The following is a 24,601-nucleotide window of genomic DNA, read 5'->3' on the forward strand; positions in this document are numbered from 1 at the left end:
TGGTTATCACTCATCAGGTTTTTCAAGGTGTCTGTTCCGCATTGGTTTTTCTAGGTTCCTGTTTTGTTTCATAAAATGCTTAACACCAATATGGACATCATTTGTAATTTTAGAGGAGACCTCAACCTGCTCCTCATGAAATGGAGCGGGGCAGCCCTGTCCACGGCTAAGCAGTATGACCTCATTTAGAGAGAGCTTCTGAAAGCACACCCAAAGGCATGTGCACATCTGGCAGCTAAATGGGCTACAGATTGTGGTCCTGGAAGAGAAAGGCATGGACAGACACAATGAATCAACACCACCAACTGGGATTGCTCCTCACTCACAGGGTCCTTCAGGTCTTTGTCCTCCCACCAAGCATCATAGCCCAGATTCACAAATTCCACTCCTTTGAATGTCATTATCTTCGTAGGTATGAAAAACTGTGGAGACTCTGGATATTATCCAGAGTTGGTTAGATGATGGGTTCTGGCATCATTTCCAAGGTGTAGTTCACACTCCTGGGGCGGGGCCCTTTGAGATTTAATTGAAAACCTACTATATTTTCAAGGGCTACTCAAGAGGAACCCTAAAGCCCAACTTTTGTCTCCCTCGTGTTGTCATACATCCAACATCTCTGCTTTGCTCTTCTCTATCATAACTACAGCCTTCTGTTTATTACCTAGGCTTCCCACCGATCCACGGTCGGCTCCAGATCCTAGGAGAAATTGCATATAGTATTTCAAGTTCACATTTCTATAGTTTCCTCCACTCTGAAATCTTGGCCTTTCAAATCCCAGAAACCTCAGCTGACCTTATTTCTAACTTGTCTCTCCAGCCCACTGAAGCTACCACAAGACCCCATTCCTTGGCACTGCAAATCAGCAAATACTCTGAGGGCCAGTGGTGACAAGGCAGAGCTCACCTTAGTGCACTTACATTGTACTTGAAATCTTTAGCTCTCATGTCCTGGGTGCCTTGGCTGTTGAAACCTTCAAAGAGTTTGTTTTTTGTATTTTATCCAGCCTTGATAATCCAGCAAATCATATATCATAATTGATATATGAGCCTGGGCTCATATAAGCTAGTCTGTATGACCTGTTTATATATTCTCTTCTTGCTTTCCTCTTCCTAATTTTATTTTCCCTTTTCTGGATATTTTCCTGGTATGTTCTACTTAACACAAAACTTAGCTATTATCTTATGGTTTGTTTCCACCCTGCTTTCTTACAATTAACAGCATTCTGGGAAACTTTATGCTCAAATTACAGTATGCAATGCCTCCTGACCTTGTTCTGAGACTCTTTGATTACCCAAACCTGTGTTATGTAAATTTTCCAAGAAAAAAAGAATCACACTTTTGGCATCTATTTTCTGGTTCCTGTCAAAAGAAATGCTATCATGGCAACTGACTTCCTGGCAAAAAGATGCTGTGTGTATCCAAGACAGTTTCCCACTGCAGCAGGCTGTGACTGACTATTCAAATCTAGGCACTTTCTGTGCAGATACAGCATCATTCCACAATAGCTCACCTTTCTGCATGTTGGTTTCTGTGGGCTTGTTATCATATAATCTGAATATTCTCTGTAGCAATTCTATTTAGTCTCTATATAATGAAAATTGCACAGTAATTAAATTATACACTTAAATGAAGAGACCATGATGTGGGCATCCCAAAACAGCATATCACTGATTCATTTAATTAATTCAAGTGTTAGGGTGCATTAAATAAATTTTATCCCCTCCTTACAGATTTGCCATATATCTAACTTTTTTTGCACTGAATTTGGGGTCAAAGTAACCAAACGAGGCTGCACAACATGTCACAGAATAACTCTTTAGAAGAGTAGTAGTAAGAAATAAACATACATTGTGTCCACCTGATTCTCATAACCATGTCTCCTGGGAGTTGTTGCCAGCTTAGCGTCCATCAGTTGTGGACAACCTTGCTGACCTCTCACCTTTCTTTTCAGAGGTCCAAGGCGGGATGTCTTGGCATCTTGTGCTTTGTAGGTTACCCACAGACCACTGGCTATATGCTGAACAAAGCAGATGGAATCTCCATACTTGATTTCTGGAACTCCCATGCCTTCTATATCTCGCTTATGGCTAGAATCCAATTTCTCCTTGATTTCCTATTTCACAGAAAATGAAAACAACAGAGGCATGTCTGATTAAACAGAAATGCAATATATAAAATAAATCACCTATGAAGAATTTGTAAGCCAGGGAAGCCATTGCCAAAATAATCAAGATACACCTGTCCAGCACAGGATCTCCGAGAAGCTTGCTTCCCTTTATCTGTTGTTAACTGTAAAATCACAGGATTTCAAGTTTCATCTGCGTTAGTGATTAGTTAAATCCGTGGGAAAGGGAGGCAGCTGATAGGGTTCCTCTGTGGGTCTAATTTTATATGACCCTCCATTATACTTTCTCTTTCCTCATTGTAACTTAAGACACCTTAATAATGAACACTTTACTGGCCAATAAACTTAATTTCAGCAAGTTGTGTCTTCTATAATTTTAATGGTTATCTTATATAAATGCCCTGACTCAGGGGCTTTAAAGATATCTGTTAATGTCATAAAATACCTTTTACAGAAATGAGCAGGCAGGGGGCTGCTGTGCCTTATGTCTAATGCAGTAACGTCAGTCTCTCACAGCTTCCTCAGTTGTATGTTGTAGTCAGTGGGTTTCATTCTTCAACTGCCATGGCTTCACAGAAAAGGGGCTCACTGGGCATCAGGTGTCCACTTGGTGACCACCTGAGGTGCCTGTCACAGAGTGAGCCAGGAAGGAGACCCGTGGTGCATGGCAACTGTCCCTTCCTCATCAATCAGGGCCTTTGAACGGTTCTACTCTATTTCCATTTCTTCTCTACATCTTGCATTAAATTGTTCATTTGTAAAAGCCATTAGCTAGGCAGCATTTTGAAATTTTTACAGAATAAAAATGTGGCATGCTGTTTCCTCTGTTGTGACGACTTTACTCTCATTCTTAATGACGGAACAGCAGCAGGATATGTAATGAGCTCTTAGCATGTGCAAGTGGTATTTCTAAGTCCTTTACATGTATTAATTCTTCATTAACAGTCTCTAAGGTAGCTACAGATGTTATCCCAGTTTTACAAAAGAGAAAATGAAGATACAGAGGAAAAAAAATAATTTGCCCAAGGTCACTTAAGTAGTGAAAGAGCCCAGATTTAAACCAGGACGTCCAGCTCGAGAGACCACTGTGTTCTTTCTCACTACTCTCACCTACTCACCCTTCAACACCCTGCTCAGATGCCACCTTCTCTGTGAAGGCAGAATTTGTCTCTCGTGTTGTATTTCCTCAGCAGCTCTCATTTCTGTCCTGAACGCTTAGCGCATCGTAATGTAAATGTCCTTGTTTATAGGACACTTTCTTTTTTCTAGGCTATAAAAGAATTAAGGATATGTGCCAGATTTCAGTTAACTGCAGATTTCTAACACAGAGAATCCAGCACCTATCAACTACTTAATAAATGTACATTGAAGGAATAAATAAATACAGCTGAGTAATTCATTTCTTTGAAATCTATTTTTTTTCCATTTTGGCTCTTTTTCCCTTCAAACCTCATAAAAGCAAATTTAGTTATTTTGCACACATTTACAGGATCATTTTCAGCAATGCTAATATTTTACAAGGAATTCTTCCTCTGAATGTATGTTGAAACATTGGCTGGATTTTTAAATATGCCTTATTTCTTTGAACATTTCCAATGCTTCCAAAGGAACATACTTCTGATTTTATAACAAAAGCCAACGGGAAAACAGAATTTGATATATTAGGATTTCTTTATAGGCAAGTGGTCAAGAATGCATTTATTTTACAAAACAATAGATGCTTGGATTTTCATTTCAGAAATATCCAAAGTTCTGTAGGAACTCAGGCCAGTAAGAGGACTTATGTCAATTTTCATCTAGCCTGTTCTCTGGCCACAGGCAGTGTAGCAAAATGAAATTAATACACACTACAACTGTTAAATATGAGTAATTACACTGCAGCCAAGAACTCAGTTTAAGTAGTGCATGTTTCCAAACTATCAAAGGCTATGATCACTTCATTTATTTTCCCACTTCTCATTTATTTAAATATGACTTTGTCAAAAGAAAATAAATACTAGGATCTGCTTTTGTGGAGTCTCATAAATAAATGGATCATTATTATTTTTACAATGGGCTTCTCTTTGTGTCTTTGCTTTTACAAAACGGCATCATCTCCCAAAGTTCCATGGCTGTCACTGCAGTGGCCACTTCTAATTTAAAAGAACAGGAACAATGACAAAAGCTAAAGCATAGAGAAAAACCAACACTGAAGCCAATTCAACCCAAATCCGAATAATAATAGCAACAATGATACATGGTTAAGGAAAGAGAGTATTCCATGATAGAGAAGACTGATTTGGCTGACATGGGCTATGATCTCCTTCTCATTTAAGCCTGAACAAATAGTCTTTTCCTCTTAGTTTCACTTGACTATGGCCCCAGATGCACTTACTCTATTGCTCCATATGGAACCTTCCTACATGATAGAGCTAATCCAGTCACTCCTCTTCAATAGCTCCCCGGTTCATACAGAATACAACTCTCATTTCTGAAGTTCTTATATACCATATGCTTTAACCAAACTGGACTATGTTCCCATGATATATTAAGATTTCCTTCCTCAGGGTCTTTACTGACACTACTCTTTCTGCTTGGAAATCCCCTACCTCATCTCTGCATCTTTACATCTCATCCACCATGCCTTTTCCAGATTCACCTTTGCATCTTCTCTCATCTCCTGGCACTTTCCTTCACCTTTCTCAAGGCTCTACCATCTTCCATGATATGAATCCTTTGCTAGCACACTTCCTGTTCCCTGACAGGTTCAAAACTCTCCAAGGGCAAGACTTGGATTTTTGTATTCTACACTATGCTCACTTAAAATAGGTTGCAAATAATTTGTTTTTGTTTATTGGTCTGTGGGAATCAATCTATCTGTTTATCTGTATCAACCTTTCCTATGATAGATGCTGAGCTGATTCCAAGAAGAAACAAACAGGTTACTTAGTCTAATATGTCTTGAAGGATAATAATAATCAGTATTCCTGTCTCTGCTGAGAGCTTACTAGGAAATGCTCATGACCACTTCATAATTATGACATAGACAGCTGGTTTAGATGATTAAGTTACTGCTCTTCAGATCAAAGATTTCTAGAAGGACAAGGAGAACTGGAAGGAGTGTTTTTCTAGCACCTGCTTAGAGTGAAGTATTTTGCTACATACTCCAAATGACAACACCATGATGTGATTTACCAAGGACTTACAAAGTAATATGTATTACTGTAGCATTATTCACAATTGCCAAGATATGGAAGCAACCTAAATGTCCACTGAGAGATAAATGGATAAAGAAAATGTAGCACAATGGAATATTACTCAGCCATAAAAAAGAATGAAATCTTGCCATTTGTGACAACATGGACCTAGAGGGTATTATTCTAAGTGAAATAAGACAGAGGAAGACAAATACCATATTATACATAGAATCTAGAAAACAAAACAAATGAACAAATAAAAACAGAAATAAGCTCATAAACACAGAGAACAGACTGGTGGTTGCCATTGGGGACAGCAGAAGGGTGCTTGGAGAAATAGGTGAAGGGGATGAAGAGGTACAAATTTCCAATTATAAAACAAATTCATCACAGGGATTAAAGTACAATACAGAGAATACAGTCAACAACAGTGTAATATCTTTATGTTGACAGATGGTAACTAAACTTATCATAGTGAGCATTTCATAATGTATACAATTGTTTGATCACTATATTGTACACCTGAAACCAATATATAATACTGTATATCAACTATGTTTCAGTTAAAAAAAGAAAAAATGGCAAAGACAACTTTAAGAAAAGTGGTATGTATTATTATACATGCCATGTTAAAAACATTTTCTCTAAACTTTTCAAAGACCCTGTGGTTTTAATTTCTCCTACTTTGAAGATTATAAAATGAAGGCTTGCTCAAAGCCCTGTAGCTAGTAACTAATGGAGCAAAATCCAAAATCAAATGTAATTCCAAAGTCCATTTGCCATTTGAACATAATTTTTTGAATGGTTACCATTAGTAAGGTTAAGTATTACTTGTATTACTGTTTTAGTTGTTTAATGACTATTATAAAGAAGAGGTTGAAAATATATGCTTTTATTTTATGAAAAAAATGGCTCTGGGTTATATAAGCTTCAGGAGTCATACCTACAAGCCAACAATGACAGCAAGGTGATATGGTCTATATTCAAGGTACAACTGTAGTTTGGAAGAGAGAACAACTCATTTTGCCTGGGAGTTAGGGATGATTTTAAACAAGATTGACACTTGATATGAGCTTGACAGGAGATAAAGGAGAGAAAGGCAATATGAAGGGAGACAGAATTCTAATAAGATTGGCATAGTGTGGCAAGGAAAGTCATGAAGGTCCAGGAAGGTTCTTGAACAATGAAGACTCACAACTTTATCCTATAGGTTCATGTTTCTCAAATTCACAATGTTAACAGACTTTCTGTAGAAAAGGGGACTTTGAATAAGTTCTGTATCTTCTTCTATGAGTCAAAGGAACATTAGGCTTCATAATATGGGCTCTCAAGAGTCCTCCAGTAAAAAGCAAACAACAGAAGGAAACCAAAACACCTATTGAACTCTAGGTAATGGACTTAAAAAAAATTCATAGAATTATTGTTTGGAACAATTCTTGCAAAAAGCTACTGTAGAGAATGGAAAGCCACTGGGAATTTTAGGTAGGGTAATAGCACAAGGGTTGCATCTTACAGTAATCATTACAGTAGCAAGGTGAATGATGGATGAAAAGAAACAAAGTTAGAGAGGGGTAAGTATGGCTTTAGTAGCCAGCATGATATTTGGAACAGAGGAGGGCCAAATTCTTGTTTACACATTGGAGTAAAATTTGTTAACTGACATAATTAAGTCTCCTATGTCCACAGAGGACAGAAAAGTAGCTTTCCAACAGATTGTAAGTGCCTAGAAACATTCAGAGGAAAAGCGGATCTGGGAAGATGAGCCCATTCATGGATGCTGGGCTATGCCAGCAAGAAAGCACTCCTTCCTGAGCATCTGTAGAGAAACCTTGAGAAACAACCTTCAGGTTTGCTTCTCCACCAGTGTAGCTGTCTTCTGGATGTTGGACCTAGAATTTGAGACCTTTAACAAAACTGCATACTTCAGGACATAGTTAGGAGCCTGGCCGGCCCAGTGGCTGCCCAGAGAAGCTCTGCTGGGCGGGGGGACACAGAGGCTCTGCGGCACCTGCAGCGTGGGTGGGGGTGGGGGGGGCAGACGCCCCTGCCTCACTAGGGCAGGCACATTTCTTGAGCAGAAGTCACTGTGCTGGCCTCTTCCCTCCATCTCTGTCATTGAATCCCCACACCGTCACCTTCAGGCAGCCAGAACTACTGCCACGCCCTGGGAAGGGAGCACCCCAGGTCATCCTCCTGGTCTCATTTAATCCTCACAGCAATCCTTCAGGACACAACTGCTTCAACCCGGTTTATTTTTACATAAAGGGACCTGAGGGCTGACGAGCAAATGACAGAGTCAGGATTCAAAAGCCCAGGTTTCTTCCACTTCAAAGCCTGTAGTTTTCCTCGACTGCTTCTCTCTTGGCCCAGTTTGAACAATAAAGACTTGGAAAACCATCAATTTAAATGTTCTGAAAGCTGCCCAGATTTCGTTTTCAATGGAAGGGCAGGAAGTGCTGTCTCTAGATGTTTGAATCTTATGATGCGTGATTCTCTCTCTCTTCCTCCCAAGCCTCTTTCCCCAACTGAGCACTTGGTGAGGAACTAGAGCGAGCAAGGGAACTGGCACCGACAGCACGATTGCACACCGACACTTTCACAAGAGATGCCCCGGGAGCCCAGCTGCCACCTTGTTTGGGGCCGCTGGGCACCACTGAGGTTAGGGGCACATGAGCATTCAGTCTAAGGGAGGCTTTCTACACACAGCAAAGAGAAAAGCGGGCAGTTTTTAAAAGACAGGTAGGGAAGTAGCATTTGGCCAAGAACACAGTGCTTAGCATGTTGTAGATATTTGATAAATGTTGACTAAAGTGAATTTAATGCTTTATACATCAAGGAAAAATTTCCTCTGATTGAGAACAGTGATTGCTCTATGACCATAGGCAAAAAATAGGCAAAATTTGAGATTCTATCTCAGCCATTTAACACTTATGGTAGAGTCACTAAAAATACCTGTGAAATAAATGGGTTCCATGTGATAAGGCTTGCTTTAACTTTATTAATTCAGCCTCCCCTGAAAGGAATTCAGTGTTGTAAACTGACACTGAGACATGACATCTAAATAGTATTACCATTTCAGAGTAAATATTCAATCACATTACCTGACATACCTTGGGGAATGGCCTTGCAATGTCAAGACTACGGGAAAATGATGTGAAATTAAGTTCACAGGAATTTAACTTAGGTGTTCAAAATAATGAATCTCTCTCCTTCAATGTTTACAGGCAGAGTGTTATCATCCAAAATGGCTACACAGTGATGACAGAATACTTCTAGGAAGATGATGGGGGTTAAAATGAAATGGATTTCACTCTGTATTTTAGTGCATGACCCATTTATGGGTCCCCTCAGCAAGCTATTTTCACTTAGTACATGCTGCACACAGTGTTAGGGGCCAGGGTGCAGAAAAAGTGGGGCACATATGCTCACATCCAGGGTTCCCTGTCAAGTGAGTGGCAGCACGAACAGTAGCCTGCTGGAGGACAGTGGGAGAGCCCTCCTCCCATAAGGGGCACATGACACCTGTCTAGAAGGATGAGAACCAGGGAACTGTGCAGAGGAGTAAAAGGCATTGTTCATGGAGGTTTAGCTGTGAGGGGGAAAAAAGAACATGTTCAAAGGCTGATGAATATTCAGGATGTTAGAGTCCAAGGGACCCATGAGCAAATGACAAGAAGCAGGCAGGGAAAGTGGTCAGGGGCCAGAGCATAACCTTTATGACAGGCCTCAGATGAGGTACAACTAGACTAAGAACGGGGTTCAGGCTCTGCAGAGAGTGGTTGGGAGTCAAGGTGGATCTAGGTGACAGGCAGCCATGCTCTATCTCATGCCACACCACTTCGAGATTGAAGGGATAAGGTGGGATCCTGCAGCGTAGATGCAAGAATACATCCCAGACCTCCAGTTTGATTTGGATCGTAATGCTGAAGGAGAGGGGAGAAAACCTGGACCCAGCTCACATTGTGCTCATTACTCTGTATGTTTCACTTAGCTCACTCAAAGACAGTCTAATTCGATCAGAGCAAGGCAGGCCAGTGACTGCAGTGGATGCCTGGCCCTAACCCTCTTCCATAAGGCTCAGGCACACCCCCATCCCAACCATGTGCACAAGACTCATGGGGGCACCTGCCACTTCCTCATAAGGGCAGCTTGCTGAGGATGTTAACACACATCTGCAGCTGTTCCATGCCCCTGATTTAGCAGTTTACTGCTGTCATAGGCTAATGCAACCTGAAAGAAAACATGGCGTGGGAAGTCCATCATTGCCAAATGACTCACAGCCCAGCTAAGCCAGTGTCTTCCCTGAACCGGGAGCCTGGGAGTCTCTTCTGTTTTCTAGATTCTTGGACAGATTGGATGAATATCTCCACTCAACTCCATTCACAAAGTCACAGAAGACACACTATCTCCACTTCTTAGCCTTCCCATGGAGGCCCCTAGCCCCAGCGTCACCACCCATGTCCTGAAGCACTGTCACAGACCACTGTCTGCTGTGCTCACTGTCACGGAACACCTGTGCCAGGCAGAGGCTGCGAGGTGACTCAGTGCCCTGGCACTGTTCAAAAACACAGCCACCAATCTCTTTCTGCAAGGGAACCTCACTCTCCTCCAGGAGGGGAAGCACACGGGAGTGCCTATGAGGAGGAGAGCCTGCGCCCGGCGAGGTAAGAATACATTTTCTAAGGAGGAATTGGGAGCCCCAGGGAAACAGGCAATTTTAGTGTTCTTCTCCCAGGAGCTGTTTGGATTGTGTACGGCACAACAGCATGTCCTCCACACAGTGTTCCTTTTTGTGCAGCTGCACAGGCTAAGCCGCTGAGTGCCCTACCCACACAAGGCCCCAAGGAAGTCCCATCTCCCGTGGGAACTCAGCTTGGCACCCCATGGTGTCGAGGTCACTTTTATGTCAGTTCCTTTCAAATTAAAATGAAGGTATGGGGCTGCATACAGCTGCACTGAGAAGTATTTAAAACCTCTAACATGTTAATTGTGATGAAATGTAACCACACTGCCAAGTGCACAGGACAATGTGACTCATGGGTGACTTTTACATCCAGCTCTGTGGGAGCTGGCCACCCCCATAGTATCTTGGTGACTTTCAGCCATCAAATGCTTGCCTCCAAGTGCATGGAAATGGAGGGGCTCAGGAGATAAGCAATGAGCCTTTCAGGGTAAGATGTGCTCACAGGCCAGAAGTGGTGCCAAGTGGAAGGAGTGTCATGAGGATGCTCTGTGGTGCTCTGAGTTTGTGTGGCTTTCCCCAGAGACCACGGCACAGCGCTGAGCCATGTTCCACATAAGGCTAAGCCAAGAAAGGGATGAAATGAAAGAGTCCCTTGGAACAGGCTCCTGCCAGCTGCCTGGAAGGCTACCTGTTTGTTTGTTGTCATAAGAGAAACACTTTTCCAAAATGGTGAAGACCTCAGTGTCACAGTTCTGCCCCAGTGGGGCACATCTAGGCTGGGCTGAGGAGACCAGGGGAGAATGCTCAGGTGAGGATGAAGCCCAGCTGACAATCCTAGGAAGGCCTTCGCTTGGCCATCAGCCACGTTGAACCACTTCCTGCTCTCTGTGTTCCCCCACTCACGCCCACACCTGCTCTCAACCCTGCACCCAAGTTTAAGGCTCTCTTAGGGAAGAATCTGATCTTGCTCGTCTCTGTTCTTAGGACCTGTCTGTGGTGTTGTTTCACTGGTTCTTCCAGCAGGCTGTGTGGCCCTCAGCTGCTTCCAGGAGTGTTTTACTACATAGATACACATGGGAATTTACAATCCTTCTTGTGCTGGGAATGACGATACTTGTGAGGATGACATGGAGGAGGTGGGCTCAGAAAACCAACATGAAGTCAAGGAGCCAACACAACATTGGAAGAGAAGCAGATGAAAGGTGATGCTTGAGGTTCGAATTTAGGGCAGGAAGCTCACATTTTTTAATGTTTGAAATATAGATGTAGGAAAAGCCTAACTCTGATACAGGACAATTTGATGGAGAAAAACATACATGCCAAAGAGTTTCTCTGCCTAAAAAGACTATAGGACCATAAATAGAGGTAAAAAGGGAGTCCAGACCTCCCTGCTTCAAAGAAAGGTGGTGCTGGGAGACTGCCCTCTTCTGATTAAGCAGCAGACATGCCCCTGGAAAATTCTGTTGTCAACTTCACACTGAGTTCTACATGAACAGAATCATAAATAACCCTTTCCTGAAATCATGTTGAGAACACAAATCAAGACCTATTTCTGAAAAAGACCAAAAAAGAATGAAACTAGAGATGAAGCTCCTGAAGTTATTAGGACGTGCAGACTCCCTGATGACTATGTACATGTCTCTGCACAGCCTTTCTTATGCTTGGATGATCTTTCCAGAACAATGAGAAAGTGACAGAGCATCTAACTGCCCATCAGAAGTTAGCTCAGCATGCAATTCTGACCATCCAACTAGATCCAGCTTGGAGTTATGCAGCATCAAAGCCTGGCAGAACATGAAAATAGAGGTCTAAAAAAAATAGTTGTCCACATACACATCAAATGGCAAAGCCATACATTTGAGGTTAACCTAACTACCACAGGATCCATATAAAATGCAGGTTGGGAACAGACAGGTGAGAGCTAAGAGATCTGAAGAGAAGAGTCAACCTAGAAAAAGGATGAGGAAGGTACCAGTAACTTTGTAGAACACAAATAACTGCAAGATGATGTTATATCTGGAATTATGCCCTTTTTGCTTCTTTCTGAAAGAAACAACTTCCTTGGATAAAACAAAAGGGCCATTAAAACTTATGCCTCCATGTTACCATTGCTTGATAGGAGTGAAGCATGTGACTTTAAAAGTATTAAAACAACTTAGAGCATATTAACAACAATATTTTCCATTAGCCTCCGAGCAACAATGTTCATTCTTGTGGTCCTTGTTTTCTAGGGCTTTCCACTTTCAAGTCTCTCCTCTCTTAAGATGTTGACATTCACCCAAGGTACACATTCCTCTGTGAATACAGTTCAAAAGATAGAAGAAGAAAGTGTTTATCCTAGGTCTAAATTCCAATTTTGCTTTGTTCCAACCTACTTTCTTTTCTACCTGAAAGTTTCAGGGCTTCCACTTTTAGAACAAGGTCAATGCTCACTTTGTCACACCTTACCTTTGATGCCCGGAAAGAGAAGGCTGTGGACTTGGTGTCTGACTTTGCCCGGTCCTGCAGTAGAAGGCCTTGGTCCTCTGTCAAGGCCAGGTAGTGGCCTGTGGTGAGATGCCGGAGTCGGAAAGCCTGGCCCCACCTGATGTTACTGCCACTCCAGCTGGGCAGAGGAAACAGACAAGAAACTGCATTTACACAAAAATAAGTCTTTTTCAATATTTATCCTGGGCTTTTTTACATAGCAAACAGACTTAACAATGCTTCTGGGGTTTATTGTCTAAGGGATAAGGCACAATCTCCTGGTCTGCTCTAGGATTTCATGTCTGTCTATGAGATTTAGCATGGTTCTCTTGTCACCTCTCTTAAGAACACTAAAAAAGAACACAACCCTGGGGGCAGGTCAGTGATTTACTATAACTGCAGGTCCCAAGCTTGCAGCTTTTCTGTCACTCCACTGAAGTATCTTGAGGCAAAAAGCCAAAAAGGAATGAGAAGCTTACCTTTTAAGGGAAACTTGCTTTTGAGGAAGCAAAGCCTTTCCAAATGTGCCATCTCAACTCAAACATTTTACTACCACAAAGAATCCTATCTTTAAGAAATACAGTAAAAATATTTGTGCATCTTACATTTGTCAGGGAGAGGCAGATAATAAACAAGCATAAATAAATAAATATTGTGGTATGTTAGTAGGTGATAAATCCTATGGAAAAGAAGTAAAGCAGTCTAAGCTGATTGAGATAAAGGAGATCCCATGTGGAATGCCAACTTTTTCACAGTCCTATATCAAAAGGTTGGCAGTCAACAAAAGTTATGGTTAAGTTTCAGGGGAGAAATTATCCATCAAATAACTTGAAATGCATTCATTTTTTAAATTAGAATAAAATGTTTATAAGACACACCTATCAAATTTTAAAATGACTCTCCATTTTATCCAACTCTTCAGAGCACCAACAAATCCAAATTATGTTGATAAAAGGCTTAAATTCTTCATGTTTAGGTCTCAGGGGAAAAGGCAGCCATATCTAAAACAATACATAATACCTATTTTGACTTTTTTTTTAAGTCCGTTAAGCCAGAACCAAGGCTTAATATCCTGAGAACAAGAGTATATCACTGCCAAAACTTTAACAGGGCTGGAAGGACAATATAAAGCTCCAGGCCAGCTAGCACGTGGGTGCTCCTTAAAATTAGTATTCTTTAAACCAGTAATCTTCAGAGTTTTTCAGTAAAAAATTTGAATGTACCACAGTGTGAGTGTGTGTGTACATGTGCATGAGTCTATGCATGTAAGAGAAGTTCTAATATTATCTTCTGATTTCTTACAGATTATCTCGGGACTCCCTTGGGGCCATACACTCCTCACGAGAGAGACATTTACTTCGAACATGTGTTCAGGGAGAGGAGAGAGGAAAGCCAAAGATGGCAAAACTTGACATTCCTCTCTTATCCCAAGCACTTGAGCTCTAGTCTAACTTGCAATCCTTCTCAGCAAAATAAAGGTCTAGAGCTTGCTGGATGCCCCCTCTGTAGATTGGTGTTTAGAGACCACTTGTTTTTTTTTTTTACTCAGGCACATGACTCAAAAATTTCAGCCTCTTGTTCCTTCCATCCAGGCGGAACACTGTTTCTTTCACAACCCCACGTCTAGTGCTGTTTTAGTCTTCCATATCTCACGCCATCAAAACTGCTAGTTTGGGCTAACTTTCCACTGGGGCCAGAAAAACCACTGAGATGAGGATGATTAACTGGGTTCCAGATAATCTGTTGAAGAAAACAAATGGGAGAAGAACTTTGATGTCTTTTAGTGGACGTATATGAGCTTGCCTTTTATAACCTAACTACCTCAAGGGCAGAAGTTTAGGGCAGCAAAGTGTCTGGCTTCAGAGTCAAAACAGAAGTCTTAGAAATCGTGTGTATGCGTGTGTGCGCGCGTGCGCATGCGCACCTGTACGTTGTTCTTCAAAAACACTGAAATTTCAGAATTTAGCTCTGGATCAAGGAACTTTGGGGAGTTTGCCAGATGATGCAAAACAAATGAAATATTTGAGAATGGACCTTATATGAAAAGAAATAATCTTGAGAAGAGCACCACCCTGACCCTCCATTACCTTATCCGAAGGGGTTCCACTCGCCACAGAGATCTGGCTCGTGTCCCAGCTCCCCCACCTTCATAGAATATTCTCCTGCAGGGAGAGCTGGAGATTAGCTCCTCAGTGCATTAAACTGATCAGCACCAGAAAAGGAACAGCTCCCTGCGGAGGCGGCTCAAACCCTGCTGTCTTCCAAGCCCTCACAGAATCAGCAAAACGCAAGGCAAGAGTCAAAGAGGGGCACAATTTCCAGGCTCACACTTTTATGAGGGAAAAAGTGCCAAAGGGGAGAGAACAGCTTGTCACATACATATCGTGGACACTCACGGACCATCAGGTGTGGAATGACAAGGATCGTCTCCATTTCCACATCAGGAGTCAAAGCAGACCAGTCACCTACCATCAGATGGTATACTGAATGCTCTAATCCTTTCAGGCTAAGTTCTTTGATGTAATTTCACAGCTTGAAAAAAATGTAAGTGTACTTTTAAAACATATATACAATACAGAGTATATACATATATACTTCCATTGTTCCAGGAAGGATGGAACAAAGCTTTATGCTCAGCTGCTGTAATGTTCATAATTTTATTACTGTACTGTTTTGCCTTCTTCCTGCATTACGACAATCTTTTAATGTAGTTTTAAATAAAAATTTTTTGGGAATAATTTTAGATTTAAAGAAAAGTTGCAAATTAGTACAGAGAACTCCTGTACATTCACTCAGTTTCCCCTGCTGTCATTATCTTACACTACTATGGTGTGTTTGTGAAAACTGAGACACCAATGTCGGTATGTCATTACCAGCTACATTCAAGACTTTATTGGATTTCAGCAGTTTTTCCATTAATTGTTTTTCATGCACCAGAATCCAGTCCAGGAAACCACAGTGCTCTTGGCTGTCACGCCTCCCCTGCTTCCTCTGGTATGTTACAGTATCTTAGTCTTCCTTGTTTTGACTTGGACAGTTTTGAAGCGTATTCGCCAGACATTCTGTAAAATCTCCCCCAGTCTGGGTTTGCCTGATGATTAGCAAAGTCTGTTTTTTAATCCATACAACAGAGACCAACCTACCTATAGCTGGATTATGAGGAATTAAATCAACGATCCTCATTTAAGAGTACATCACATCAACAGTCGTCCCTGGGTTACCTGGCATATTGAATACAGACCCCTTTTTTATTTGTTTGTTTTTTGAGAATCTTGTGACCTTAAATCAAGACTGCTTATTTAACTGCATTTAATTTCACTAATCCATAGAGGATTTATATATACCACAATCAAATCACTCAAGTCCCAGAAGAATCTTGACCTAGATTTGGAGACAATAGGTAATCAATAGAGATGAAAAGGAAATTATATTTATTTTTACTCTCAAGTAGTAAGAGTTATGAGTTGATTGAGAATAGCTTGGGCATCAGGCAGTCCTGAGTTTGAGTCTGTAAACTATGTGACCCCATGTCATTTATTCTGTGCCCCAGCTGCATTAACTGTAACATGAGCCCATTAAGGACACTTAAGTCACAGAATGATTTTTAGGAACTTAATGTGCTTTTTAAAGTAATGAATGTGCAAAAGATTCCAAATTTTGTTTTAATACAGATGTTTATAATCATGCAAAGAAAAACACATTACAGGCACAGAAATACAATGAAACACTATATTAACAGTGGTTGCCTCTGGGGAGGATTATAGAAGACATTCTAAAGCTTTTTCAAATGTACATATTATTAGGAAATATGTAGGAAGTGTTAAAGGAATCATTCCTATGTTACTTCAGAGCTCCAATACTCTGAGCCTAGAATGGTAATGACACTTCCCTGGCCTCCTAGTCACACAGGGCTTGTTGCTGAGATCTTCACTGATGCATCTTTTCCCCCTCAGTGAGGGCTAGAAGGGGCTCTCAGGTGGACAGAGTGGGCAGCTCACCCTAGGTCGCGGGAGTAGAGAACCCTCTCCCTCTGACACCTGCAGAATTCTTGAAGGTTAGTCCTTTCCATATGGGAAATGCAGGCATCTTGCTCCATTTAATCTCATGAGGTTACAGAGGTTGAAACAACCTGTTCCCGTTCTCTAAAACAATTACCCAAGGAAAGGAGTCCTGTGGGTGGTGAGCTGAAGTGCTTTAAAAGCCTGGCTGACAGCTTAGTCTTGGCTTCAATAGGTTAAGTGAGTTGCCCCAGGGTGCCTGACAAGCCAGAGGCAGAACCAAGAATCAGAGCCCCAAATGTTAGATGTTTGCTTTTGGGTTTGTGCCCTGGGACCTCTCTACCCAGCCTAGCTGCTTGCAGCTTTAGAAGGAATAGGAATGATTTCCTCTGGAAGTCAGCCCCATCACGTAGTATCACTTGCATCCCTTAATGACTGTGGGGACCTGTTAGTATGTTCTCAAATTTCTTATTCCTTCGTCCTCTCTCAGATTTGAGTATTTCTGGCCATCCTGAGGATCTGCCTGACAACTTCACCCAGACCTCAAATAACAACCAAAGCATCCTGTTTTAAATGAGGGCCCGGTTTGATATAAATATTCAGGTTCCAGGATAAAGAGCAGCTGCTTGCTGACCCCATTTTAACACCTTCGTGCTTCCTTACAAAGGAAAGGAATAAGCCTTTGCATTTTTATTTGTGAACTTTTTTTTTCAAAATACAAATTAGATCCCACAGAATCCTCAGCCAAGGGGAGGCTGCCTTTCCTCTTCCGTTCCTGGTGGTGCGTGTGCCTGCTTCAGGGCGCCCATTTTGGGAATTCCTCTCCATCTGTTTCACCCTCCCCAGCACCTTCTTTCAGATATTTGCCCAGTCTTTCCTTTCAGTCAGGATTTTGTTGAGGCACTTGACAGGAATGCCCACCAAATGACAAGCTTCTCCAAGCTGCAGAGTTTCTGCTGGGCTGCTACTAATAGGTTCTAAATTTAATGATCGCTGTGGGGAGGGGTTGAGGGGTAAAAGGCCATGTGCAAAGTTATCTCACATTTTCCAAATTCCCATCTTTTAAAGAAGAACAGTAATGGGAAGAGAGAACTAGAGAGTTTAGATGTGTTCCATTTCAGATATAGATAACTGTAAAACTCATTCAGTTCTTTAACCACCTGCAAACTTTCCCCTTAGCAGAACAGGACATTAAAGAGAAAGTATATGGGCTATTGCATAATTTCACTGTTTAAAAAAAAGGAAAGGAAAATTGCACCGAATAGGATCACATGGCATTATTTAGGGTAGGGAACCCTGAATTCTAAGGGAAATCAGGTCAGCCTAACTTCCCTACTCAGAGAAAACTGAATACTGGACCAGTGCCAAGGAAGCAGTGAGTGAATTAATCAAGTACTTGCTGTAGGTCTGTGTTGATGTGTCCTAGACACTGTTCTCTGTCACATCTGGTTCCTGTGAGGGGATATTCAGAGAACAGAGCAAGTAGGAAGACACTCAGAACACAAGGGATACGTATTGCTAATGGATAGTTTCTAAGATGCTCAGTAGCACGTGTGAGCACATTGCTACTGGGGGTCCCTTAGTACATCAGTTAAGAAATAAACCCTGGCTGGAGAGTCAGCAGCAGCTCTGGCTTCTAGGCTCCTGCAATCGGCCAGTACATGACCTTTGGTAGGAGCCTGCCTTAGATAATCTCTCAGCTGTGAGGACATGTTCCCATGTTTCCAGGGAAGGGAAATTCCTGCAGGTATCGTGCAAAAACAAAGAATGTATTACCATCAGGAGATCAGACTCACTGCTCTCACAAGATTCAGCCTAACTTGGATCTCAGATTTGGATTTATTTTTTTTAGTATTTATCAGATTTCTAAAATTACAGGGGCCAAGCTTTTTATGCTGTTCCTTTGATGATGAACAGAATACCAAAAGACCCTTCAATATGAATTTTGGACCTGGATTAATATCTTCCATCTCCTGATTTCGAGTTTTTGAAAAGCATTCACTGAGGGGTCAACTAGAGGACTAAGGAACACTTCAAGCTCAGCAGCTCCCTCCAAGGCTGCCCACGGCCCCCACCCCTGCAAATCCAGCTCCCATTGGATACTGATATTTGGCTTCTCCAATCTTATTTGGTAATAAGCAAAATGCAATCACCGAACTCCACCTTAATTCCTTAGCACATAAAGGGGGAAAAATAGTGGTGATCCTGCTGTTGAAGAGCCTGGCGAATAATCTGTTAAGTGCATAGGCTCACTAGAATGATTACCTGATTTCCATCACCAGAACAGGTGCTTCCATCTGTGGTTAACCACCAGAAACTCTGTAGACACCAGAGCAACCAAAAGAAAATGAAGGGATTGGGAAGCATCATAGAACTGCTTGCCATAGAACTGCAGCATAGAATATGTAGCAGCATGTGCATAATTCCTGCGAGCAGGCTGTAGTGTGCTTTCACTCTTGTTTTGTAAACTGCAATCCATGGTTGGAGGGAGGTCTGTCCATTGACCAACACCCAGAATTCATCTGTGGCCACATCCAAACTTTTTAGTCTCAGTCACCTGGGACTGCAAAAAAAAAAAAAAAACAAAGCAACTGGCTTACCTGTGCTGAGGATCATTCTGGTCTGTAGATGGTATTGTCAAACACTCATCATGACCATGGAAAAGACGTACTACATGCCCACCAAGTAGGTATCCTATAAGAGAATCATATTCTACCATAAACTGATGCAAATTATAATAAAGAGGAAACCATGTTTAAAAAGGGTAAATTCATGCAGGCCTGAGTCTGTTATGGAAAGCACCAAGAGAGAACCATTTGGAAAATGACAGATTCCATGAATTTAGGCCCCAGGCAGAAAAGACAAGAAAGTCTAAACAATTATGACACTGAAAGTTAAATAGGGTTTCAGAGATGAGCAAGTCTAACATCAAATGTAACATGAAAATAGCATCAATCCATATCATTAAAAATGAAGGAAAATGAAGTTGCTACTGTTAGGAAGATAAGGTTTTTCCAATTGCTCAGGATGTAAACACATCCAACACCTAACTCCTGGATAAATTCTTACAATCTCGAGGTGTATACTTTGTGGCAAAATCCAAATTAAACTATAGTCATGGGGAAGAAAGTAGGTTCTGGAAAGGGGCTAGCAAACTGTATTCAGAACTGACTTAAGGGATGCTAGCTTTTGAATTCATTTAACAAACACAGATCAAACCTGGATGCTAATCCTACAGTACCAAGGGGAAGGCAGAATGATGTTCTAGTACGCCTGAGGTGACAAGCATAGATGCCACTATCAACAAGCACTTAGCTTTCAATAGGAAAAAAATCTGGCCATGGAGCTCAGAGATGTATAGGAAACAATGAGCTTCAAGGATGACCAATAAGTCTCAACAAATCCAATGAACATAGTAGCAGGAGAGGGACCACAGTCTTGAGATTTACCTTGCACAAAGAAATAGAATCTGTTATTCCTATGAATTAAAAAATTCTCCAGGCCAGACTGTTCTCAGAAGATATATGGACTTAATATGCTTAATGTCTGTATCAGGATTTTTTTAAAAAAACATGTAATTAGATCACTTTAAGGGCTGTCAAACTTTTGGTTGTTGGATTAAAACAGCAAGGATGAGAAGTCATGCCAGAGGAGAAAAGGGTGTTATCAGCACCTCTTAGCCAGGGACAGTATGATATTCCCTAGTTCATTTTTTTTCATCCATGCAAGGCAAGTTCTTCATAAGTTTCCCTCAAATATTCAGAAGTCTTTTCCCCAATTTTCCACTATCTTACTGTATTACTACTTCTAGTTGTATGCTTTTTTTGCATTAAAATAATTCATGATAGACTGGGGGGAAATTTTTAACAGCTAATTTATTTAGAAAATTAAAACCTTCCATGGTCATGGTCTTGATTAAACTCTCCATCATCTCATGGCGGGGAGGCCATGCCCCATTCAGAGTCCATCACTTACAGTCCTCAGGATCCTCCAATCAATATTCTGCTCACATTAGAGAAAACTGCCAAGTGCTGGTGCACCACAACTTCTCTTAATTAGAATATACCAGGGCAATAGTCAGGAAAGAAGGGTCATGATGAGGATCATTTATGCTCTCAGGGTTGAAGTGGGTTCCTCACCAGTGGATGCCAAGAGGCCATATCTGCAGGGCCAGACGATTCAAGTGAGGAGCCATCCAGGCAGAATTACAAGGGCACTCAACACTTCTAGAAGGCCCTTTTTGACATAATTTGCAAACATCCTTAATTAATCTCCACAAGCCCTCTGCTGGGACTGGAAATAATTTTATTCCTATGGCGAAAATGAAAAATTTAACATGGAGAAGATTGTCAAAAACTTCCTTGGGGAAGATTTAAAGCCAGAGCTTCTTGATTCCTGCCGAAAGGCAATGACTGATACTAGACTTAAGGCTGTGGGTTACTTTTGGCATTAAAGAAGAGGGCTGACATATCCTGCCTTTTTAAACTTCCGACGAGCTGCCTAAAACGTTAACCAACCATGGTCTCCTGACAATTCAGTTTAGCTATGGTGCCATCTGAAACTGGAATATCACCTTGACATTCTTAGTTTTCTATTTTCAAACATCACATCACAGAATGTCTTCTCAGTTTGAAACTACTAGGCTCAGGAGTGAAAATAAGGTTAAAGCTTGTGATATAGGTATTTAAAAAAATTCTAATCTTGCTATAAAGTGCTAGAATGGAATGTGATAACACATAGGTCATTGACATTTGGCTATTCTGCTCAGCTGTGATGTTACCTATGGGTAAGGTAAGGCCAGTATACTTATTACATAACTTGAAAGGGGCACTGCCTGTCTGGCTCCAAGAAATGAGTTATGTTGAATAAACTTTGATGGTATTACTTCCAAGGGAAAAACACTGAGAAAATTTCATTTATTGTTTTTAAATGGCCTTCCATAAATACAAGTAAAAACAAATAGCCAAACACATATTTATTGTAGAGAATGTCCTTTCACCTGCACAGAGAGATTCATTGGGGAGAAATATTAACAATCTCAATATCATCATCTTGGCAAATAGTCTCATCTAAAATGGAAGTTGCTGAGGTCTCTATACTTATAACTAGTAACCATAAATAAAAATGAAGAGTCAGTGGTAGAGAAGGTATATATCCAAGTCATGAATACATACAGTATAAAATAATGGAATGCAAAGGATTAAAAAATGTCAGGAATGCTCATGTAATCAGAAATCAGGACAGAAAATAATCCACATGGACACCAGGGAAAAAAACTGAGGCAAACTAAAATCATGCTGTGTGCTAGACATTGAGGTGGGAACTGGGAAGCACCAGAATATGTCACTATATAAAGCACAAGACAGACTGGCGGGCAGAGGGCTGATGCATATGAAGAAAAGCACACCTTCTTCGATGCTACTTCCTGAGCAGGTAGGATGTACATTCCAGAGTGTTTGCATAAAGGAGGCATCCACTTGTATGTTACCATTTGATATGGAGAGATGCTGCAGCAGAAACAGAAATGAGACAGGCTTTAAATCACCAGGCCAGTCCTGATAGAGGCAGCTCACCGAGAATTCGGAGGACTGAATTAAACAGACTCACTGTCATCTGGCTTTCTACATAGCCTTTGGATAGTGCTGTAACCAACCTAGAAGCAGCCTCAGAGTGGGACACTTTATTCAAGTAAAAGGAAGTTTGCAGCTACAGAGGGAGCAGACAAGTGTTGACTTCATCCCCTCAGCTGGATTCCTGATTCAACAGGAAGTCATAAAATGTCTATTCTTGATAGGAGAAGAGAACTCACAAATGGGAAAAAGTACTCCAGCACTCGGTCTAGGCAAGGTAAAATCTGCTGACAGGATGGTGCCAAGAAGCTTAAAAACTTATCCCTGGCATTTCTCTGATCTTCAGGCATCCCCCAATTTCCTCTCTCCAAGAGCTTGATGTCCATGATGCTGGTCTATTACCCATTCCCAGGTGCAAAATCCCACCTGCATCATTGAACCAGCATGACATCTCATGTGCTGAAGCATTTGAAACATTTCTTTCTCCAACATAAGCTTATTTTCCTATATCCCATTCTTTCTGGCTTGTTCTTTACTGGACAAGAGGTAACCAAGAGGAAACAATGCTCATTTCTAAATAGTTGGCTTTCTCAGAATGTGCCTGGGGCATTTTAGCCAAGTTTGCTGGGCGCAGTACCTTGGATCTGAAAGGATAGCCAAGTTTCAGTCCCAGGCCCTGTGGACTTGGCAGGGCAGAGAATGTGACCCCCTCTCGAGTACACTAGGCAACGCCATCTTATCCTACCTAACCTGCTGTGGCTCAGGTCTCCCTGGCCATCCATTCCTAAAGGAAAATATTCTAAAAATGAAAAACTGTTAGGAAGTACTTACAAGGTATCTTTCAGAGGACACGCTGACGAGGATGAGGTCATCGCCGATTCGAACTTTCTCTCCCTCGGACCTCTGTTTGGAAGCAGGATGTATGGTCCACCAACAGGCTTCTCCTACATAAAGACTCCCTGGGTTAGTCATTGCTTCATGGAAGCCAGTGTCCCTAATTCTGTCCCTCATTCTTCTTTCTCCTGATGATGATCCGCATACGCCAGACCTCAACTTCTATAAACTTACAGGCCTTCCAGTTGGCCCCTGCTCTTGACTATGTCTGTCATTTTCTCTACAGACAGAAAGACAGTGCTTGGGCAAGAGTATGGGAGGCTGGAAGCTAGAAAAGACTTTGAGCATTTTTAGTACATACAGATACATAAGATGAAACTGACAGAACAGCTAATGTGATTGAATCTGACCAGGGGAGATTTTCAGTTCTATAGGACAGTTTGAAAGGAATGAATGACTGGGTCATAGAAAATTAAGCAAATGACAATTATTAATTATGGGAAAACTCAAAAGTAATACAATAAAATGAACCTGATCATAGTATATTATGATGCACAGTTACATCAATGGAAATAGTTAATATCAATCTAGTAGTTACATAAAAAATAGATGTAAATACATGGGGTGGTTAGAAAGACAGGCCAGAATGGAGACGAAGAGCTAAAATTTAGGACATCAATAGACAATTCCTAATCTGGAAGGAATAACTACATATCAATATACTATATTACTTATAAACAAGTGATAATACTAAAGGAGCTGAAAGTAGATGCCCCAGAGAGGCAGGAATACAGAACAGGGATGGGTTGGGCAAAAGACTGAGGTTTTCAATAAGCTCAGGTGCACTATTTATCCCTTTAAACTATGTAAGTTATTACTTCCATTAAATGAATGATTATTTTGCTTAAATTAAAAATTCCATGACAAAAACATATAGACCGCTACATCTGAAGTGGCAAAAGATATGTACAACCACTATGTACTCTGAACCACCAAGGCCACCTGGGATGAAGTGGGCCCTAAAGGGAAGCCTGGAAGAAGAGGGGCAGGTCAGTGGCCTGGAGCCTGCAGGTGGGGTTGTTCCCATATTCAACAGGATATGGGCCAGCTGAATGCCTGCCCTAATACATGCAACAGTACTTTAACTGTTTTTCTTTTTTTTTTTTTGCATATTTTCTGTCCTCCTCCATCAAATTCTCAAGATATGTATGAATGCTAAAAAAAAACAACAAGAAAGCTTTCAAAGAAAATAACTCAGTAACCAAACTCAAGGGCAAAATGATCACCAGTTCTGCTAAGTAAGTCTGCTGGGCAGAGAAAGCAATTCAGACTTGTTCAGGAAATGTCTTCCAAACTTCTCACATTCTTTAAAGATTCAACTCTAGAGCATTTGATGTGTTTTCAGTTTACAAGAGGCTTTCAAGTCATAGGTTCATTCACAGAATGCCTGGGTCAGAACCAGAATGCTGTTCTGTTGGGTTCTGTCTGTGTGAACCTCCTCCTAATGTGAGCAGACTCACCCCAGGCAGCCCCGAACCTTATCTGAGATGCCCATGCATTCCCCTTCCCCACAGTTCCAAGTCAGCCTTCTTCAAAGGAGGATATGAAACAGGCTGGAGCTGAGGTTCACTGCATTATTTTAGGCTTTAGGTTTTCATGAACACCTAGCCCACCCTTTTCTACCTGTCTTCTGTCAAAGTCGGCTTTCTATCAGCCAAAGCATATGAGCTTGGGTTGGCTCATGTGT

General features: G+C 41.3%; 1 protein-coding gene across 3 annotated transcripts in view; it reads right to left on the reverse strand.

Moving 5' to 3' along the window:
- The window catches only part of RYR3 (ryanodine receptor 3), a 506,091-nt gene that overhangs the window by 244,346 nt on the left and 237,144 nt on the right, over positions 1 to 24,601 (reverse strand). For all 3 annotated transcript variants that reach the window (XM_036998427.2, XM_036998418.2, XM_036998420.2), the window contains exons 6-11: positions 22,852 to 22,964; positions 21,858 to 21,957; positions 19,051 to 19,144; positions 14,540 to 14,614; positions 12,435 to 12,591; positions 1,941 to 2,114 (exon numbers count right to left, since the gene is read on the reverse strand). In XM_036998427.2, the coding sequence (XP_036854322.2) occupies positions 1,941 to 2,114; positions 12,435 to 12,591; positions 14,540 to 14,614; positions 19,051 to 19,144; positions 21,858 to 21,957; positions 22,852 to 22,964 (713 nt within the window). The remainder of the gene's footprint in view (positions 1 to 1,940; positions 2,115 to 12,434; positions 12,592 to 14,539; positions 14,615 to 19,050; positions 19,145 to 21,857; positions 21,958 to 22,851; positions 22,965 to 24,601) is intronic.

This window comes from Manis javanica, chromosome 8 (assembly GCF_040802235.1).
Source record: "Manis javanica isolate MJ-LG chromosome 8, MJ_LKY, whole genome shotgun sequence".
In the NCBI taxonomy this organism is placed as follows: domain Eukaryota; kingdom Metazoa; phylum Chordata; class Mammalia; order Pholidota; family Manidae; genus Manis; species Manis javanica.